Consider the following 22,433-nt stretch of genomic DNA (forward strand, 5'->3'; position numbering starts at 1 on the left):
GGGCTGAGGGTCCAGTCTCCTGTGGTGATAGGCTTCTGTCAGTTATAAGAACCACCTGCTTACCATCCCCCGCCCTCCACACCCTGGGGTCCCTGTCACAGAAAAGTGACGCTCACTGGTTCACTACTCAGACCCCTGCCTCTGTACTTCTTATAGGAAGGTATCGTTGCTCCTGCTGTCTGGTGAGGAGCGGGCCTCTTGGGCCCTGGAATGTGCTGTCTTCCCTCTTCTAACCAAGGAGGGGAAGAAAACTGTAGGATTTGTGTCTGGGGAATTCTCAAGAAGGGTCCTGGATGTTCAGTCCCTCTCTCTCTCTGTGTGTGTGTGTGCCTCTCTGCAAGCTGAGAGTGTTCTCTCTCAAGTGTCTGCTTGTCAAGTTCGTATGTGTAGATGTGCATGTGTGCATCTGGAGACCCAGGGGCCACCTACCTTTTACTTATGTGTTTTTCACTTTGTTTTTGTTTTGAGACAGTTTGTTGTTGTTTTGATGCTTTTGTTTGTTGCTTGTTTGTTTTAGACATGGCCTCTCACTGGCCTGGAACCCCCAAAAGAGGATAAAGTTGCTGGCCCATGACTGGAGGATTCTATCTGCTTCCACCTCCCCATCCCTGGGATCCTAGACAAATGCCCAGGATGTCCTGTTTTGTGTAGGTTCTGTGGATGGAACTCCGGTCCTTGCTCTAGTACATCAAATGCTTTACTGACTGAACCATCTCCCCAGTCCCAGCTATCTACATTTAAGAATCCCAACAGCGTATTTCCCATGATCTTGTTGTTAAAGGCAGCTACAGCTAGGAAGAAGTTAAAATCCGTGCTGGCCCCATTTAGGACAGAGCTTGTAATAAGCATGAGTCTGTCCAGACTTGCCTCGGCTCTGCCTGACTTCAGTGAATGTCTGTGTTTCAGGTTCTTGAACCAGTACAACATTGACGACTCCACCGAGGTGGACTACAACGCTTTCCTGAAGAATTTCAGTGTTAAAAATGATACGAACTTTAAATACCTACTGTCCAATCCAGGTAAGGACTCCCATTTCCTTGGGGCTGGCTCACAGCTTCAGAGGTTTAGTCCATTATCAACATTTTCATGGAGCAGGGTGGCCTGCAGGCAGGCATCATAATGGAGAGGTAACTGAGACTATGGATCTGCAAGCCTGCCCCCATCGTGACACATTTCTTCCAACAGGCCACACCCACCCCAACAAAGCCACACCTCCCAATAGTGCCACTCCCTATGGGTCAAGGATTCAAACAGGAGTTCTGGGTGTGTGTGTGGGGGGGGGGGGGATTCCCATTAAAAGCACCGCTGTCTCAACTTTTAAGTGAATTTGCATATTCACAAGTTGGACTCTGTGACCGAGTGAGTGCCTGCAGGACAAAGCCCATTGTCCCAGTGCAGAGCGGGAGGCTTCTCCTTAATAGTACCGATTTCCTTAATCAACTACAGCTGCTTTCTTTACACCCTCACCCACCCACGGCTTTGTCCACAGCTCTCTGTTTCTCTTTAAGTTTTCTCCTTCTGTGACCCTGGGTGAAAGCAGGGAACAGTAACAATATCACAGCCTAAACACTATGCTCTTAAAATTTCCCCTGTCAAACCAATTAGTCCATCACTCTTGAGTTCAGCCTCATTCATGATTTCAGGATGTGGGTAGGAAGCTGTGCGAGCCTGTGTGTGTGTGTGTGTGTGTGTGTGTGTGTGTGTGTGTGTGTGTGTGTGTGTGTGCGTGCTTGCTTGGTCCCCTCTGAATCCTTATGGGCACAGTCTTTACTGTCTGTACTTTTACTCACATTCTGTTCCTTCGAACACTCACTAAACAGACCCACGTTCCACTCACAGCTCTAGAGCATCTCAAGATAGTCCCGAACTAACACGAACTGTTTCCAAAGGCATGTTTATCATAGTAACGGCCCCACTCCTCAGCACCAAATACTGGGAAAGAAGCATCTTAGAGAAGGAAAGTTTTTCTTTGTTCCTGATTTGAGGGCATATAGTCCTTCATGGTGGAAGGCATGAGATCAGAGAAACCAGGCGGCTGGCCATATTGCATCCACTGATAGGAAGCAGAGAGAAATGAATGCAGTGTTCAGCGACCTCTCCTTTTGATTCGGCATGGGGGTCCAGCCTGTAGGCTGGTGGGACCTACATTAAGGATGGGTTTTCCTCCTCTTGCCATACCTCTGGAGATTCCTTCACAGACAGGCCCGGAGGTGTGTCCACTAGGTGATTCCAGATCCAGTCGAGCAGACAATGAAGACCAAAACAAATTTAAAACCCAATCACAGACACCAGTGATCGATGTCCTGAGTCCATTGTGTGGTATTTCACTGTTAAGGCTTGAGTCATTTTTATTGCAGGGTAATTTCTTAAATTGCCATATTTAGTATTTGTGTATTCCGTTGCTTGATTTTCTTCCCAGTTATTCATATCACATGTCTTTTAGACCTTTTAAAAACTGTCTTCTCTCCTAAAACAATGCTTTTTCATAAGCCCCCTTCCTCCTTCTCTCCCCCCCCATCCTTTCTTCCCTTCCCCCAGTTCCTCTCCTTTTCCTCTCTCCTCCCTCCCCTCCCCTTCCTTCTTACTTGATATAATCTTCATTTTAAATCTTTTCCTCTGTTGTATTTAGTTGCTCTGGCTTCCTTTCAGTTTTACCGTCTTGTTTGTGATGATTTGTGTGTGTTTTACTCTTCTTTTCGCTTTGGCAATACTTAAGAGAGAAAGGCTTGGTTTTGGTCAGTCTCAGGGAGCGGCGCAGTCCTTTAGGTAAGGGAGGCGTGCATGTGGCAGGCTGCGTGCTCACACCTCAGTGGGCTGATCAGGCAGTAAGTAAAGGAAGGGGAACACAGGTCTCAGCTGCCTCCTTCCTCAGTTTGTGAACACGTAACTATCAACTTTATTGGAGAATAATCAACAGCTATGTTTAACACTGATGATGTTTTGATGTGGTGTCGAATGATTACCACAGTCAAGTTAATTAACACATCTGTGATCTTACACAGACATTTTTGGTATGTGGTAGCAACAGTTAACATCTGTGCTCTCAGCAAATCTCACACAAGGTTAGTAGCCACTAGTACTTCCATTTGCCCTAGTTTTCCCTTCCAATTTGTACCCGAGAGCTTCTGTTGCTGGAGACCCTTCTTTCTGACCTCTGATTACTGAACAAGTTTCTTACTAATTTATGGACAACTGATACCTGTCGAGAATCCGTAAGGAGACACAAGAGTATCAAGTCATCTAAAGTGTTGCAGTCTCATGAGAGATACCACCCCTCCCCCTTTATTTTGCTAGGGAGGAAACAGTAGTCCAAGGCCTTGTAAGGAGGGCAGGCAGAGCTCACAGTCACAGCCAGGCGTCCAGTCTGTTGAGCATGGTCTGCCCCTTGTGTCCAAAGTCCTGGCTATTACAGGCTTGGGAACTACCACTGGGAAAAACCTCCTGAGATACTGCAGGCCCCACTCTGTTACCTCTAATTCTTCTGCTGGGACATCCTAACCTACCAGTGCCTTGCCAGTGACATGTTTCTAGACAATCCTGTTGTGCCTACGGAAGACATTCTCGGGTGTCTAAGAACTGAAGCAATATCCATGTCTGTTTGTATCTGTTTTAAATGTTCACATTTGCAATTAAGAATGACAATGCACCATTCTTTTTCTAAAGCAGTCTCCTAAATTTTCTAAATTTATTTTCTAAAATAATTTTCACTTCCTCTTACACACACACACACACACACACACACACACACACACACACACTAGATTTTCATCCTGTCCACCCCGTTCTCCTCCCTTATCCCACCACTTCTAGAACCCTCTCCCCACCCTCTGCTATGTGCATGCTTGTTTTACATTACTCTTTAAAATTAACCTGTTTAGTTTAATAAGGGTTGTTTGCATTGCATGGGTCTACTTGGTTCTTCACACCTGTGTCTGCTGTGACCCTCCACTGTGAATTGTGACTGGTGGAATGGAATTTGCTAGAACATGCTCACGTGTTGATGAAATAGCAGTTCCTGGACTCGGTGTCTTTCCTACCTCTGCACTGAGTTCCAGAAATTGTTACCTTTGGTTTTTCTGAATATAGGACAACAGTTCTTATTAATTTTGGCTACACTGGCCACCATATCTGCCTTGCATGTCAAGAGCACCATCTATCTGGGCATGGGAGGCAGTCACATGGTGGGGGGGTTACAGTTTCTGCTTGCTGTTCCTGGGGGAGCCTAGACCCCACTTCTCTGGGTATTGTAGTGTAGATGTTACCTGTCATGGAAAGGACTTGGATTCCACCCCCAGCCCTCTCAACAGCAACAACAACAACAAAACCAAACTCTGCAGAAACAAATCATGGGAAGGGAGAGAGTGTGGAAGAGAACAGCGTGTCTCAGGAGTTGATGCCTCACGGGTAGCTTGCCCAGGTAGACCTCCTGCCTCATCACCCTCTGCAGCCCGAAGGACCCTGCATTTTGTTTAAATAGAGGATGTGTGGACTGCCCTGGATTTTTGTGTGATGTGATGTGTGAGAGTGTGTGCGTGTGTGTGTGTGTGTGTGTGTGTATGTGTGTGTATTTTTGTGTGCATGTGTATGTATATGCATATGTGTGCATGTATGTGTGTGCCTGTGTATTTCAGTTCCAGGATCTCAAATTAGAGAATCCGATGAAGTACCAGAGAGCCTGCTGGGAACCCAGAGCCACCTTGGCTAGAGCAGAGCCCAGGCTGTTCTGAACCGCTGTGAGACCCAGCTAGAAAGATCATTTCTGTGTCTCTAATGTAGCAGAGGGACCCAGGGAAGGGTCTTTCTTTTCCTTTTCCTCCCTTGGAGAGGAGATGTGGGATTCCAGATGACTGGCAGCCTGTTAGCTGCCGCTGAAGTAAGTGGGCCTCATTTGGCTGTGGCTTATTTGCAGACATTTTAGGAAATAAATCTGGGGAACCATTTGTGCCTCTTCACATCCGGCTGAGAAAGAAGATGGCTACACTTGAGACACACTTCATCTTCTTCTTCTGTGAGAAACTTGAAGGAGTGTTGAACAGAAGCCAAATGCATAACCCCCCCCGAAATCCCCACCCCCTGATCCTGAATCACACACCTATGGACCCTACACCTCTGCTGGGTCAGATCCTCCCAAGGCTTGCTTGTTTGCTTGTTTGCTTGTTTGTTTTGTTTTTGTTTTTGTTTTTTTTAGTGATACATAAGTGGGTGGATGGTGGATAGACAAGACATACAAAGTAAATGAGAAAATGAAAATAAAATTATGTTAAGTGCCCTTTAAGTCATGAAAGAATATATTGCAAGGAAACGATCATGTTTGTGTTACAGACAAGAGTCTCTCTCTCTCCATTTGTTTATTTTATGTGTGTGTTGCTGTGCTATACATTTATGCACCTCGTGTGTGTGTGTATGTGTGTATGTGTGTGTGTGTGTGTGTGTGTGTGCTGCCTGAGGGGACAGATGAGAGCTTCAGATCCCTTGGAACTGAACTTATGGACAGCTGTAAGCTGCCACGTGAGCGCTGGGAGTTGAACCAGGGTCCTCTTCAAAATCAAAAGGGCTTTTAGTGGCCGAGCCATCTCTCCAGCCAGGTCTTTGTTTTTGACAGCTGTGTTCTATTGCACAGCCTTGGCAACATCCATGTGTGAGGCTGCTCCCCGTGAACCCTGCTGGCAGTGTTGTGTCTGATTCTCTCTGGCACTGCAGCAAGGGCCGTCACATGCACACCTTCACTGGGTGGTAGAGCTCAGAGTGTTCGCCATGGATGGCTTCCTCGCCTAGTGAGAACTGCTTCCTGCCATTGTCCTGTGTGCGTGTGTGCGTTTGTACATGTTTTCTTTGTGTATGCATGTATGTTCATATATGGCACTCTGTATACGTGTGTGTAGTATACATGTGTAAGCACACATATGTGCAGGTATTCTCTCCTGTGTGAGTTGAGAAATATCTAGGTCTCTGCCTCTTATGTCTCTGTCTTGGTTGCAGGAACACCCTCTGAACCTGGAGCCCAACATTTCAGCCCCTGATACCTGCCCATCTCTCTGAAACCCCAGCTCTGGGTTATGGTGTGTAGAGCCATGCCTGACTTGGGATTTGAATTTAGGTCTTTTTGTATGAACTTTAGCCCCCCCATTCTGTCTTCTTAATCCTCACTATGATGAGTGGTTTATCCTTGCTGTTGTAAGTAGATTTTAAAAATTATCAGTGATTTGACAACTGTACACCCTTACATCCCACCCACATTTATATAAAAGCGATTTCTACATTTACTATACATTTCAGTTCTTTGCCCGTCTCCATCCCTAACCTTTGGATATCTGCATTCACCTGCTCAGGCTGCCGCAGCCTCCTGAGCGCTGGGTTCACAGGTGTGGCCATGAGCAGGCTTCCTGCTCTCCTTTGTGAATAAGTTTCCCCTGGTGGATTCCCTTCGACTGCTCTCTGCAGGGAGCCTGCCTACCAGAGAAGGTTTCTGGCTTTGACGTTTTCCCTGACTTGTCTCTGCTGAAATCTGTGCCCTACAGAATGGCTCTAGCTTCCTTCCACTGCACAGACAGTTCTGATTTCATCATTTAACCCACAGGGTCTATCCCAGCATACAGTAACACATAGAAGGCTAGCTCACATTTTAGGGTCTATCCTGGTGTACAGTATATACACACAGAAAGCTAAATTCCTTTTCTTTTCCCCCCACTCATCAGTCTATTTCAGTGTAATGAATCCAGTGATCCATTCTTCTTAATTTTTACCAAGTAGGTGCTGATTGGAAGGAAATGGCCCAGAAATGGCCTTTTTAGTGTGAACAATACCCCATGGTCTTGTCTTCACAGAACCCTCAAGGGATAATCAACAAAGTAAAAATGGCAACAGGCTGCTGGATACCATGTCGTCTGAGGATATCTGGAAGAACTACTCCTTAGATGACTTGGAGAAAACCTTTTGCCAAGAGGTGAGAGCTGAGGGACCGCAGGCTAGCTAATGGTCACAGAAACTACTTCTGTTACAATGTTACTCTGAAGCTTTGTTTTGCTCCCAGCCACACCCCTCAGACTGCAGGGACCTCTCCTCAGGATATACTGATGATGCCGGCAGTGGCCAAGCTAATTCTGTGTGGGAGCATGGGGTGTGGCTGTGGGGATGTGTAGGTCACTGAGAGGGGCATGGATTCGTGATAAGGGTGTGTAGGTTGTCTGGTGTGAATGTAAGGGTGTGTGGGTATGATGTGTAAATGTAAGAGGGTGTAGGTGTACGGTATATGGGTACAGGGTACGTGGATGTAGGGTGTGTATGTGTAGGGTGTGAATGTAGGGGTACAGGTGTGTCGGGTATACGTATGGTATATGTGTGTGGGAGTGTGAAGTATGAATCTGGGGGTGCATAGGTATAAGGTATGAATGTGGGAATGTGGAGGTGTGGGGTATGAATGTGGGGTGTTGGGGGGCTGTGGTATAAACGTGTGGAGTGCAGGTTTGGAGTATGTGAGGTGTGAGTTGGAGTGTGGAAGTGGGGATATGTGGGTGTCAGGTATGAGTCTGGAAGGTATGCATATGTGGGTATGTGTCTGCTAGTACATGTTTGCTGTCTATATACACATGTACATGTACAGAACCCATGAGTGTCCATGCAGAGGTTAGATAGAGTATCAGCCAACTTCCTCTCTTGCTCTTCATTTCAAGGGCTAGAGTTTGTCACTGAACTGAAGCTCTCCATTTGCCTGAGCTGACTGATGGGTGAGATCTCAGGGTCTGCCTTTGCCCAGCTACCAACACTGTGGCTGCAGGCATACATGGCCATGCTGGGACATAGCAGCTGGGGATTTGAACTCAGGTCTTCTGATAATCACTTTTATGCACAAATCCATCTTTGAGAAGTTAATTTTAACTGTATCCTCTGTGCTACTTGTGGACTAGCTAAAAAAGAAAAAGAAAATACAGGAGACATATAAAGAAACAAAACAATTGATTGTGTGATATAAAAAGAACTTGACTGAAGGAAGAGGCTGACCTTGGGTTGGGGGTTGGTCATTGTCTCTGGTCTCTGTGTTTGGATTGTACGTGTGCTTTTTGAAGAGTTAAGCTTGAGGATTTCTCCCACATTTAATACCCCGTGGAGGTGTAATAGTTGGAGTAGTGTAGATCTGGTGCAGCAGTAGACAGCTCGTGTGGGTTAGGAAGGCAATTTCAATGGGTCAAGTTGTGCCAGGAGCTCAGCCTAGTGCTCTGGTTTCATTTCTGTTGCTGGGAGAAAATACCAGACAGAAAGCAGCTTGGGGGTAAAGAGGTTTGTTTCAGCTCACAGTTTGGGTTCTTCATTGTGGGGAAGTCAAGGCATATACTTCCAGCTAGTCACATCACGTCCACAGTCAAGAGCAGAGAGAAGTGAGGCCCGATATTTGTTTGTGTTTAGATCCTTCTATACACTCATACACAGTTTCGGGGCCCCTGCCTAGGAAATGGTGCTGCCCATACTGGGCTTAGTCTTCCTGCATTAAGACAGTCTCCCACAGATAGGCCAACCTGATAGGGGCAGTCTCTCATTGAGTGGTTGTAGGTCCTGTCAAGATGACACTTAAAGCTAACTGTCACACAGATAACAAACACAGCCCAGGGCACACTGTAGTGAAACACTACAGAGGCAAGTTAGCTACAAAACTATCATTCACTGTAACATCACTGTTAGTGATGAAACGATCATTGAGATAATTTGTCAGACGCTTTGTGAGGAAAGCTCGTAGCCTATGAAGCCCTCACCAAAGCCAATCTCTACAACTAGCACGTACTTTAAACCTAGAGTAAGCAATGTGGATGAAAGTGATTTTTGTGGTATTGGGTACCGGACCATGCTGAGCACGACCTCCACCACCAAACTGCAGCTACAGCCCCAGGCAAGGGAAAAACTGAAAGTTTTCAATTAAAGCGTCTTTCAGACATGAAGGGAAGCCTAAAACCCACAAGGAAGAAGGCAAAGCTTGAGGGTATGAGAATGAAATCGTGTCTTTGTACAGTAAAACCTTGTATGAGCATGAGACCAGCCTGGCAAAACATGATGGCACAAATGACAAATAATTAATAACCTTTTAAAAATGACTTTTCACTTTTATTTATACATACGTGTTTGTGCGTGTGCGTGCACTGGTGTGTGAGTACTCAGGGAGGCCAGAAGAGGGCGCTGGATTCTCTGGAGCCGAAGTTAGGGGTGATGGTGAGCTGCCCAGTGTGGAAACTGAACCCTGACCCTCTGCAACAGTACGCTGAACCATCCCAGCAGCCTCTATAACTGTTTCTAATGTACACAGAAGTTTGCAAGCTATTGATGTGGACTTTTCAGCAGGGAAGCCAGCGAGAAAACACTAACAAGCTGGCACTGGTGAAAGGAGCCAAGCAAGGACCACGTTCATATCTGTGGATAAGCTGGCACTGGTGAAAGGAGCCAAGCAAGGACCACGTTCATATCTGTGGATAAGCTGGCAAAGCTTGTTTCCTCTTCTTAGTGAACGACCTTATTGTATTCATAAACATGACCTTCAGAAAATACGCAATGCTCAAAAAGAGTGAGCTGCTCTGGAAAGCACATGTGGGAGATAGGACGTCATCCCCAAAGCCCACCCAGAGCGGCCCAGGCTGCATTTGGTGACCACCATTCAAATTCTTTCTTGTTCAGGTATAGAAAGGTGATTGCATTAACGAGCAGGCAAAAGACAGAAAGGCTTTTCTAAGGAGACCGTTCCTGGGCATTGTGGTACTGGGCCGGGGATGCTGAGGCAGGGTCTATCTGAGTTCCAGGCCAACCTAGTTACACAGAAAGGCCACATCTCAAAAGAAAAAAAAAAAAACTAACAACAACAAACCACTGTCCTTTAATAACACACTCTTTTCATTTAAATGTCTTTGATTTTACCAGGGTTAAAGCAAGCCTCAGTGTCACATAATATCAAGATTAACCTTGTCCATGGGGTCATCCCTCACCAGGCCAAATTCCTGGTGCCCTGGAATTACCAGTTCAGGCCCCACATGATAGGCATTGTGATTGGCTCTTCAGGTGAGAACACCAAGGCAGGAGGAGGGTACACAACATTTCCTGACATCCAAGTGGTACAGCGCTGGGGTCCCAGCTGTCACCACCCGCTTCAGTCCTGTCAATCACAAGTGACAGGAAGACGCCCGGGAACTTTGGATGATGTCTGTTTCCCACACGACATATTAAGTCCCTGAAGGGACATTAACACTATGAAAGGGATGGAGAGAACCAGGCAGAGCTGAAGAGGTGGTGATGTTTGTGAAGAGGCTGGCTCGCTGCCGTGGAGCCTGGTGACAAGTGACAACTGACTGACACTTGCTGTGCTTCCTCTGCCCAGCCCCCACCCCACAGATCTTGCTGTCTACGTTGTGTTCTTGGAGTTGGCAATATTTATATTCTGCACAGTTATGGCAATCCCCAGATGGCCGCCCTCCATTTCATACAAAGCTATATTTGGTGGTCACCAGTGGAGTTTGGTGCTTTGGGCATTCTCTCTCTCTCTCTCTCTCTCTCTCTCTCTCTCTCTCTCTCTCTCTCTCTGATTGATTGATTGATTGATTGATTCATGTGCTTGGCTGGGTCTCATTGTCTGGTAATTTCCTCAAGACAGGCTCATGGCTGCCCCGTTTCCCTTGCATCCACACCAGGAAGCCGTGTGCCTTGTGAGGTTAGACCTGAGCAAAGTCTGTCTCTGGCTGGACTGATTTCATTTCATCAGAATGGAGAGCACCTTTCCCCATCGCCTTCTGCTTCTGCTGTGAAGCTTCTGAGGGTATCCTGATGGCTCTCCTGCAACTGATTTCGGGTGCCCCAAATACATTCTTCTGTTGACCCATGACATGTAAAAGCCACGCTGAGCTCTGTCCTGGCATGGAACATTTTGACAACACTTCTTGGAACATGAGCCCATTCTTTAGATGTTTATCTTCAGGGCCTCACGGACTCTGTAAATATCCTGGGTTATAAAACAAAACCACACACACCTTGTCCCACTCTCTTCCACTCCTCCTCCCCCTTGAGTACTGTCCCCAGTTGTCCTTGTACTGGGTCATCTTGTCCTGATGGCCACCACTGTACCTGCTCCAGGTTGCCTTAACCCTTTCCTCTTACTGTTTCTCTGCATTGAGATTCTCGTCTTTTCACTCTTGTCTGAGATTTTATTAACTCTCACGGTACTGTCAGTTTTATTGCCATGACCTCACCTTGAACACCCCTCATCTCTTACTATTTGATTACTTCAGGACACCCTTGGAAAAAATCCCTAGTTCTATCTGGTTCATTTTCACTGCATGGCATTTTCACAAAAGATGCTAATTTGGGGATGCCCCGTGCAAGCTGTGTCCTTTGTCTCTCACTGGAGGTGTGCTTGTCTTGCCCACTCTGTGGTGTGTTGGCACAGTGGCACAGTCCTTTAGTTTTTTTTTTTTTTAACCAATTGTGCTTAGGAAATGACACACCCATGTTAAAATGCAGCTTCATTAGCACCTTCCTGATGAAGTCTTCTGTTGGCACTGACACCTGCACAGTGTCTGTGTCACCTCACTGTGCACAGTGTGTGTCACCTCCTCCTGCACAGTGTCTGTGTCACCTCACTGTGCACAGTGTGTGTCACCTCCTCCTGCATAGTGTGTGTGTCACCTCCTCCTGCACAGTGTCTGTGTCACCTCACTGTGCACAGTGTGTGTCACCTCCTCCTGCACAGTGTGTGTGTCACCTCCTCCTGCTCAGTGTATCTGTGTCACCTCCTTCTGCACAGTGTGTGTGTCACCTCCTCCTGTACAGTGTGTGTGTGTCACCTCCTCCTGCACAGTGTGTATGTGTCACCTCCTCCTGCACAGTGTGTGTGTCACCTCCTCCTGCACGGTGTGTGTGTCACCTCCTCCTGCACAGTGTGTCACCTCCTCCTGCACAGTGTGTATGTGTCACCTCCTCCTGCACAGTGTGTCACCTCCTCCTGCACAGTGTGTATATGTCACCTCCTCCTGCACAGAGTGTGTGTGTCACCTCCTCCTGCACAGTGTGTGTGTGTCACCTCCTCCTGCACAGTGTGTCACCTCCTCCTGCACAGTGTGTATGTGTCACCTCCTCCTGCACAGAGTGTGTGTAACCTCCTCCTGCACAGTGTGTCACCTCCTCCTGCACAGAGTGTGTGTGTCACCTCCTCCTGCACAGTGTGTGTGTGTCACCTCCTCCTGCACAGTGTGTGTGTGTCACCTCCTCCTGCACAGTGTGTGTGTCACCTCCTCCTGCACAGAGTGTGTGTGTCACCTCCTCCTGCACAGTGTGTGTGTCACCTCCTCGTGCACAGTGTGTGTGTGTCACCTCCTCCTGCACAGTGTGTCACCTCCTCCTGCACAGTGTGTATGTGTCACCTCCTCCTGCACAGTGTCTGTGTCACCTCCTCCTGCACAGTGTGTCACCTCCTCCTGCACAGAGTGTGTGTGTCACCTCCTGCACAGTGTGTGTGTGTGTGTGTGTCACCTCCTCCTGCACAGTGTGTGTGTGTCACCTCCTCCTGCACAGTGTGTGTGTCACCTCCTCCTGCACAGAGTGTGTGTGTCACCTCCTGCACAGTGTGTGTCACCTCCTCCTGCACAGTGTGTGTCACCTCCTCCTGCACAGTGTGTGTCACCTCCTCCTGCACAGTGTGTGTGTCACCTCCTCCTGCTCAGGGTGTGTGTCACCTCTTCCTGCACAGTGTGTGTCACCTCCTCCTGCACAGTGTGTGTGTCACCTCCTCCTGCACAGTGCCTGTGTCACCTCCTGTACAGTGTGTGTCACCTCCTCCTGCACAGTGTGTGTGTCACCTCCTCCTGCACAGTGTGTGTGTGTCACCTCCTCCTTCACAGTGTCTGTGTCACCTCCTGCACAGTGTGTGTGTTACCTCCTCCTGCACAGTGTGTGTGTCACCTCCTCCTGCACAGTGTGTGTGTGTCACCTCCTCCTGCACAGTGTGTCACCTCCTCCTGCATAGTGTCTGTGTCACCTTCTGCACAGTGTGTGTCACCTCCTCCAGTACGGTGTGTGTGTCACCTTCTGCACAGTGTGTGTGTCACCTCCTCCTGCACAGTGTGTGTGTCACCTCCTCCTGCACAGTGTGTGTGTCACCTCCTCCTGCACAGTGTGTGTCACCTCCTCCTGCACAGTGTGTGTGTCACCTCCTCCTTCACAGTGTCTGTGTCACCTCCTGCACAGTGTGTGTGTTACCTCCTCCTGCACAGTGTGTGTGTCACCTCCTCCTGCACAGTGTGTGTGTGTCACCTCCTCCTGCACAGTGTGTCACCTCCTCCTGCATAGTGTCTGTGTCACCTTTTGCACAGTGTGTGTGTCACCTCCTCCAGTACGGTGTGTGTGTCACCTTCTGCACAGTGTGTGTCACCTCCTCCAGTACGGTGTGTGTGTCACCTCCTCCTGCACAGTGTGTGTGTCACCTCCTCCTGCACAGTGTGTGTGTGTGTCAACTCCTCCTGCACAGTGTCTGTGTCACCTCCTGCACAGTGTGTGTCACCTCCTCCTGCACAGTGTGTGCCACCTTCTCCTGCACAGTGTGTGTGTCACCTCCTCTTGTACAATGTGTGTGTCACCTCCTCCTGCTGAGTGTCTGTGTCACCTCCTCCTGCATAGTGTCTGTGTCACCTCCTCCTGCTGAGTGTCTGTGTCAGCTCCTGCATAGTGTCTGTCACTACCTCTTGCACAGTATCTGTCATCACCTTCCCCTGCACAGTGTCTGTCCTCTGAATACTATGTAGGTCCCATGTTCTCCTGTGGTGGCATTTGGGTTGTATCTCTAGGTCCCACCATGAATGTGTAGTTTGTGGCACACAGTGCTCTGTGCTCTCAGAATGTCATTCAGGAGTCTCCGTCTCAGTTGATGGTGTAGAACATGATTCTGCTTTAACTGACACAACCTTGTGTTGCTCACGACCATTTGCACAGGCTCCATGAGCATATGGTGTCTGTCCCACAGGCCACCCCACCTGACCCTGTTGGACTTGCTCACATTTGCCCACCGATACAGCCCCTACTGGGATGTTAAGGGTTGTTATTCTTTTTGCTAAGGCATGAAACATCTTTTTTTTTTCATTTTTGCAGCTTTTGTTTAGAACATTTCTTCACTATAAAACACATCCACTTTTAGATATATTGAGTAACACATGCCAAATTTGTGCTGTATTCTGGGTCACTATTAGTGAACAAAAGCAGCCGAGGCTGCTGTCCTGAAGTCCTCCGGCCCTGGGGCATTAGGGTGAGAGACACGCACACAGCTGTAAACACAACATTGAGTAGTGAGCATAGGGCAGGGTGCTGGGAAGAGACAGTGGGGTCTCACTGAGATGAGTGGGGTTATTTATTTATAGACCTGCCTGAATCGACATGGGAATGGACTGTAACTTTTGCTAGCCCATCAAATGATGTCATGGTATGCCATGTGTCACCTAAAAGAACAGCACAGGTGTGCACTGGCTCTTAAGAAAATGTGTCCTTGTTGCTAGTGAGGAAAACATCTGTCCCGCCTGAAGGTGTGGCATGACTCACTGTAAAATTATCTTTGCATCGAGAGCTTTCAGAGCACAGAGCTGGGGACTCGAGGCGCCCACAGCTCTGCTTCCTCTGTGTGCTTTGCTGAATTGCTTGTGTTTTTCTGACAGGAAGCTTTCCAGTTTTTAATAAACAGCAGGAGTTTGGGGGGGTTCCAGATATTACCTAGATACTCTTCCTGTGTCATTCATTTTCGAGAAGCTCCTGCTCACAGCAGGAGCCATGTGAAAAGCCTCCTTGAAGCCCATACACTTTTGGGGTATCAAGATGGATTCCATTAGCTGAGTGTGGTGGCATAGGCTTTAATCCTCACTCTCGGGAGGCAGAGGCAGAGGCAGGCAGATCTCTGTGAGTTTGAGGCTAGCTTGGTTTACATAGTGAGTTCTGGACCAGCTAGGGCTAGATAGTGAGTGAGACCCAATCTCAGAAAAAGTACATGGAGACTACACATCAAATGGGGCTCTCAGTTCTCTGGATGATTCTTCACCCAGGTAGGGGCTCAGACGACACTCCCTCCCATGGAAAAAAAGCAGAAAATCTTAGACAGAGTTTATGTAATTCTTTCTTGGAAGCTCAGGCCCTTTCTAAGAGATTTAGATCAATAAATATTTTTTAGGATTTTAAAAGTGTGTGTGTGTGTGTGTGTGTGTGTGTGTGTGTGTAAGTCAGAGTCCCTCCACCTTATTAACGCAGTGTGGTTTGCATCACAGTGTCTTGTGTTCTAGACTCTGGCTTGTGACTTTGGGCTGGAGTTATAGTGCAGGCCACAGAATCTGGCTCTTTATGTGGACATTTGGGATTGTTCTCTGGACAGGGGGATTCATTCAGCAAGAGCCATCACCCTGGCCCTCTAATCCCTCCCAGTATTCAAGGCTCTCCAGGATTGCTGTGTCCACTCAGGAGCATCTCTAAACTTGCTTCTTATTCCCTGGGTAGAGGGAGACTCCTGGATTTGTATATCCATGTTCCAGACACCTTTAAAGAAAGCTACTTTTTAATGCCAAAAAAAAGTTAATTGGTTTCCCATCTTTTCCCAGTTAGCATTAAAAAAGCTGAACCCAGACAAACTGAGATGGTCGAAAAGAAATAGAGTTAACAGCTAATAATAAACAGCAATGTTCCATTAATACTAACGAGTGTCTGTAGTGTCTCCATGAGTCATGAAAGACAGCTTTGAACCAACTTTGCTGCCTCTTCAGAGTCCCAGAAGAGAACTGACTTACTCTCTTGTAATCACCTCCCTTTTAAAGCCGTGATTTACGAGGTGTCCAGTGTCTACTGTGTTTATATAACCTAATATTAATCAACTTCCACGCCAGAAAGGCAGCTTCTATTTTTAATAAAATACTCCCAGCTAGCGAGTCTGAAGACTCAACTTAATCAGCAGTGCATGGCGTGGGCTCACGGTAGGGAGTGCCGGAAGCGTATTAAGATGCACTGCACTGGCCGAGCTGTAGAGTATTTTTAGCACTCCAGTCAGAGGTAACGTTATCTTCCTCGCTGTCCCTCCCTGAGAAACTTGTCAGCTGTGAGCAGGGTGTTTGTTGTTTGTAGCGAGCTCATCAATTAAACATTTGAGGCTCAGTACATGCCACAGTAACCTTTTTGATCAGTTTTCAGAGATGGAATGTGAGGAGGTTTTGGTTTAACAGAAACAAAAACATGGCATGATTGGACGGCCCAGGATGTTGACTGAAGGCAACACTCGAATTTTAATTCCTTGCAGTTTGCCAAGTCGTATGATAAGATCGAGAAAGCCCTGAGCGCAGGAGACCCCTCCAAAGGTGGCTACATCTCTCTGAATTACCTGAAGGTTGTCCTTGATACCTTCATATACCAGCTACCGAGGAGGATTTTTATCCAGTTAATGAGAAGGTAAGAATTCCATTGTTTCTTGACAGGTTTTCCCCCAGACGTCAGCCGGGACAACAGAGCAGAGCCTTATTTATATTTTATTTAGTGCTTTAAACTCTGTGCCTCTGAGCTTTCCCTACACACTCAAAGGCAAAGAGAAAAGTGCTACAGACCTACCCCGGAGCTCACTCACCAGCTCTGAGAGCCACCAGCCCAGGCTGGTCACTGCCTTTGAGCCTATGTTCATGTGCCTCCACCCTGCTGTCTATGAGAATAAACTTCAAGCCTCTCTCTCATTTCCATGCTTGCCTCCAAAAGATGCCAAGTCTTTATCAAGCCAAGACAGTCCGCACCCAGACAGGAAGGACTGTCAGCATTATTAGTAAACAGGCATCTCGGGTTCAGTGTGATGCTCGGCTTCTGTTCTCTTTCTCGGTATCTGAGGGTGAGAACCTAAATCAAGTCTGCACATGGCCATCCCTGGCTCACCCCAGGTCTTGGTTAGCTTTCTGTTGCTATGGCCAAAAGCAGCTTAGGGAGGAAAGGGCTTATTTTATCTGAAGCTTCTAGGTTCCGCTCCATCACTGGGGGAAGCCGAGGTGGGAACCTGAGACAGGAATGGAGGCAGAGGCCATGGTCCTCAGGGCCTGCTCAGCCTATAGCCCAAGGGGAGACATCACCCTCAGTGAACTGGGTCCTCTTATATCAACCAAGAAAATGCTCCACAAACTTATCCACAGGGGGCAAGTCTGGTAGGGGGGTATTTTCGAAATTAAGGTTTCTTCTTCCAAAATGACTCCAGCTTATGTTAAGTAGACATAAAATCATATGCATGACTTGGTTCCCTGTTAATCTGCAGGCTTCCTTCCCACCTGTTCCTTTCATACAAGGGTAGACTATATGTTCCTTGGAGTTTCTTGTAACCTGGATTTTTGTTTGTTATAACCCCCAGTGCCATTTCCTTTGGTCCCCGTTCCCCCGCTCCCAGTTGCTCCTGCAGCTTCTTTCCCTGAACTGGCACTTCCGAGGACTCATTGATAGGGTTTTATTTATCTGCTTTAGACAGGACGGCTCCACAGACTGGTGAGATGTGTGGGCAGCTTGTCTACCTGCTCATGTTAGCTGCCATTCTCAATAAGACCTAAATCCCATGGGTCCCTAGAGACCAGAAGGTAGTAATGTCCCGTTTGTTCTTCTGCCGTGTTACCGTGATGAGATCGTGTCCTCTCCGTGACTAGATCAGAGAGTCGGAGACTAAGAAGACAGCTTAGTGGGTAAGGTCCTTGCCGTGTAAGCATGAGGACATGCATTCAGATCCCCAGGATCCTGCAAAGCTGGACACAGTCGCATACATCTGTAACCCAGCACTCCGGCGGTGAGATGGGAGGTCACAGGAGAGTCCTGGGACACGCTCAGCCTTATGCAGCCACAAACGAGGGTCTGTTTATAGCAAGGTGGAACGCAGGGATTGTCACTGAAGTCCCACAGGTGTGCGTTGGCCTGCTCATGCCCCACACAAATCAGAACAACAGTGATGGAGCCAGGTACAAACTAGAGGTTTGGTCCTCCTGTTGCCTCTTCTCAAAATACGGAGCTGGCTTTCCTGCCTCTTTGTCAGAGAGCAACCGAAATCTTTCCCTAATGACCCTTTCTTGATTGTGAACCCTCAAATTTAAATATATCTCATATGTTTTGATTCATCAGTGACTTTCTCCTCTTGCCTTCCTCCCTCTCTCTTCCTCCTCCTTAATGTTCTCAGATGGGTCTCACTTTGTAGCCTAGGTTGGCCTTGAACTCGAATCCTATCTGCCTCTAGGCATCCTCTGGTGCAAAGGCATATAGGTGCCTTCATTAACCCCCTTTCCAAGGCTCCTGCACCCCTGTGATAACTCTTCCCAGGTTTATCTCTACAAACCTAAAGAACTCACCTTGCAGATGGGAGGAAGCTGAAAGGAGAGAGAGAGCTTCATCCCTCTGCTCATTGGACTGGGCCTTGATGTCTCACTGGGTGCGACAGGAACCATTGATTGGAGCAGCCCTTGTCCAAACATAACCTTTGACCAGCGACTTCCAAGACAGGCTTGGCCAGGCAGTGGTCTCCACTACAGACAGCCTTGAGTCTCTTCAATGCCAGAAAACCTTCTTAGCTGGAGTTGCTCTCCTAAACCAGAGAGCCCGGGACTCACTGAACAGGGAGAGACTTGTGTCCCTTTTAGCAGGTGGGACCTTTCCTCACTGGCTGGTGCCCGTGTCCTGTTGCTGGGTCCCTCGTGGCCTCTGGAAGCCCTTTTGCTTCCTGATATGATAAAATGCCCCAGTGTCCTCTTACCTTTTGGTTGACACCAGGATTGCCAAGAAGAAACCCCTGTGTCCTTCAGGTGGGAATGTGACAATAGAGACAAAACTCTGGTCACATTATCTGTTTTCTTGTCTAAGTCTCACGAAGAGCCTCCTCTCAAGGGAGTGAGATGGCAGCAAACGGAAAGTGTCCTGTGGAATTCTCGGTGACAAGGACTGCTTTGAGGTCTTAGAAAAGATGCCTGAGAGTATTGGAAGAACAGCACCATACTGCCGCAGTTCATTCTGGGCCATGCTGATGACACCATGCATGGTGGAGAATGACCCCACCCAGGATTTTCAAACAAGAAGTAAATTAGGCCCAGTCAGTGGCTCCCTGGCTCAGAAAATATCTTTGCTGCTGACCAACTTCAGGACTTCTTTCTCAGATAGCTAGAGGCCATGTAGAGCCCCCCCCCCAGCCTCAAAATCATAACAGTCATGTAATAGAGATGTGGAAACACCTAGAAGATGCCCCTCCCTCCCCTCGGCCCAACACTCCTCATTGTCCCACACGCTCGTCCGTACACATAGGAAACCTTTTCATGTGTAGTCTCGGGCACACCTACGGTGTTGTTTTGACTTTAAAAATAGAAATGGCTGCCTTAGGAACCTTTGCTATTGGCTTCATACTCTTGGATATTATCATCATGACGAACATGTGGAATGTCATTCAGCTAACATTTTCCGAGCATTTTCCTCTGCCAGACACTGTGCTGGGTGCTGAACATGCTCAAGTAGATAGGAACAGATTCCAGACAGGGAGGGATGCCATGTGAGGACGGCCACAGGCACACGGGACAAGCACATTGGGGATGCAGGTGGCTGCCATGTTCTCCTGGTAAAGCCTCTTCTCCAGGGACCCAGAGCTTCTGAGCACCCCCTTTTTTGGTCCCCACTCAGAATTCCCAGGAGAGCAGCTTGAAAGTGAATGCTGCAGAGTCTGCATCCTGACTTCCAGATGACTTGAGCAGCTCCTGCCTGAAAATCCCAATTCTGGACTTTGGGGATGGCTCAGTGGGGGTGGCTCAGTGGGGATGGCTCAGTGGGGGTGGCTCAGTGGGCAAAAGCACTGGCTTCTCAAGTACTATGTCCTGCATCGAATCTCTGGAACCCACATACAGGTAGAAGGAGAGAACTGACTCCCCACAGTTGTCCTTTGACCTCTGAACATGCAGGGAGGCAGGCATACAGAGCCCCGCCCCCCATTTACACATATACAGTGATACATTTTATAGGAGGAATATCCAAATTTTGGAGTAGTCTTGAATCTGAAACCTTCTGAGCTCTGACATGACATCCAAGGGTCCGAGTCAAAATGCAAGCCCACAGAAATCCTGTGTCATGTGGCCGCCAGGCTGTTAGCTCCAAAGTACTGAGCATGTGAGAACATAGGGGACATACTGAGACTGGAGGCCCCTTCTCAGGTCCCTTGCTATAGATGGAAGCATTCCAAACCTCGGATAGCATTTCTCAGTATGACCCCTATGACACCCGCCCCCACCCCATGCAGTGCACAGACCTGAAGGCATGGCCATCGTCCTGAAAACTCAGCGGTGGGGGGCTGGATTTATCTAGTATTAAGCGCTGTAGTATGTCTCTAACTAGTGTTTGCTGCTGTCCTCTACTATCCAGCTTTGCAAGAAGGTGTTTTAGACAGGTTTTCACAGTTGCCCAGGCTGGCCTCAAATTCAGAATCCTCCTGCGTCAGCTTTCTGACCCCTAAGATTATAAACATGTACCACTGTGCCTAGCTTTCCCCATTCTTTTATGTTTTCTGTCTTTGTGTAGCTTAGCCATGGTAAGCTGCATGTGTCTCGGAAGACCCTGCTTCTTAGGGCACCCCACTTGGGGGCATAATAGTCTAAGGATCTACTGTTTGTGTGTATATGTATATGTATGTGTGTATGTGTGTGTATGTGTATGCCTGTGTATGTGTATATGTGGGTGTGTCTGTATATGTGTGTATATGTATGTGTGTATGTGTATATGAGGGTGTGTCTGTATATGTGTGTATATGTGGGTGTATCTGTATACTGTGTGTATATGTATGTGTGTTTTGTATGTGTGTATGTGTATATGTTTGTTTATGTGTGTGTACATGTGGATATGTGGATATGTGTGTGCATATGTGTATGTCTTTTCTTTTCCTTATTCTAGCTAACCAGGAGTCTCATTTGTTAAACTTTTCAAAAGCTCACCTCTTAGCTTCGTGATCTTCTATCATTTTCTAGACTCTGATGTATTTCTCCTCTGATCTTCGCTGCTGATACTGTGTTTGCTGTTCTTTTTAGTAGTATTTTGTTTGTTTTGGTTTAAGATTGTTGATGTTGAAGATGGGAGATATTCTCTCCTTCTTCCCCACCCCCTCTTTGTTCATGTTGCTAAATCCCTGCTGTCTCCCCGTCTCCTAAGGTCCCAAGGACAAACAAAGGCATGATTGTGCCGGAGTTCACTCTGGAAAACCAGTGAGTTGACTGGGTATCCTAGAGTGTAGGCCAAGGGTTACACGCAGGTGCATGGGCGTGCCTGCCCCAACAGGAACCTGGAAAGACTTTACCCAGCACGAATGAGGACTTCCCCTTACCCACATAGGTGGAGCCCCTCCCGTAGTCTTTCCAGACCTGTGCACTCTAGCTCTCCCCGGGGCCAAGTGCAGCTAAAGCAGACTTGTTAGCAATAGATGAAAAGGGGGCCAGTTACTCAGGCGAGGGTCTCATAACCTCCCACCCTTCCAAAGGGGCTGTAAAACAGTCAACAGGTCCAGCTGAGAGGATCTTTTTAGAGAAACACAGCTGAACTCCCCAAGATGGTAGTTGTGTGGCCCAGAGGATGAACTCACACAACTGTGAGTCCCTGTGTGAAAGCACACATGGGGCGGTCAGAAGGCAGCGTGGTTGAGTCTGCCACTGCAGAGCATACTGCACACTGTCGGACCTTTCCTGCAGGGGAGGGAAGCCACTGACCTTCCTTATACTTTGCGGTACTGAAGTGAGGTCTCTGTAGGACCGCCCAGCTGCCCCGGCGGAACAACACCCTGGCAGTGTATCATGTACAGTGAGTGACCCAGTTTCTCCTTCTCTCCCTGCGTTGCACATTAACATCATTTTAAATATTGATCATGTATGAGGCTTGAAGGGGTGCCCCGTTATTGTCTTAATTTGTCTTTCCGGGGCTGACACTGAGGTTGGCTGCCTCCAGGTACCAACCTGCTGTGACTCTACCTCCCGTGGTGGGGATCTTCCTCCCATCCTAATGAGCTATTAGCTCAAACAGAAGGGGTTAAAGTGAACTTTATCACCTTCAGGTTTAATTCTTTATAATCAGGTATGTATCCCGAGAGAACCCAATCCTTGTAAGAGCTCTCTCTCGGCTTGCTATTTTCTTTCCAATAATGTGATACTCCGGTACCTTCAAGTTTGTGTTTTAATATAATCAGACTCGTCCATCTTCCCTTCCTTTGATGTCTTCTGTCATTTAAATTTGTCACTCATTGTTCCTGCCCAGCTTGGGCTGGGAGCTCTGTTCTAGCCCATGTCTCATCCTTAAAATTACCATTCATTGTATTATAAATTGAATGTTCAAATCAAATTTTTCTAAATCAATTATTTTTCTGTTACTCTTTATTAAACTGTTTCTCTCTTCAATGTTTTAAAAATAGCTCATCCATAGTTCGTTTGTTTGTTTTGGTT

At 47.6% G+C, this 22,433-nt stretch overlaps 1 protein-coding gene across 1 annotated transcript in view; it reads left to right on the forward strand.

Annotated features, from left to right (window-relative positions):
- Window positions 1-22,433, forward strand: part of EFCAB6 (EF-hand calcium binding domain 6) — a gene marked incomplete at both ends in the record, with an annotated part of 175,142 nt that overhangs the window by 65,067 nt on the left and 87,642 nt on the right. The window contains 3 exons of the mRNA XM_080939474.1: window positions 907-1,019; window positions 6,825-6,943; window positions 16,277-16,425. Coding sequence (XP_080795600.1) covers window positions 907-1,019; window positions 6,825-6,943; window positions 16,277-16,425 — 381 coding nt within the window. The remainder of the gene's footprint in view (window positions 1-906; window positions 1,020-6,824; window positions 6,944-16,276; window positions 16,426-22,433) is intronic.

This window comes from Micromys minutus, assembly GCF_963924665.1.
Source record: "Micromys minutus genome assembly, chromosome: 27".
NCBI classification, from domain to species: Eukaryota; Metazoa; Chordata; class Mammalia; order Rodentia; family Muridae; genus Micromys; species Micromys minutus.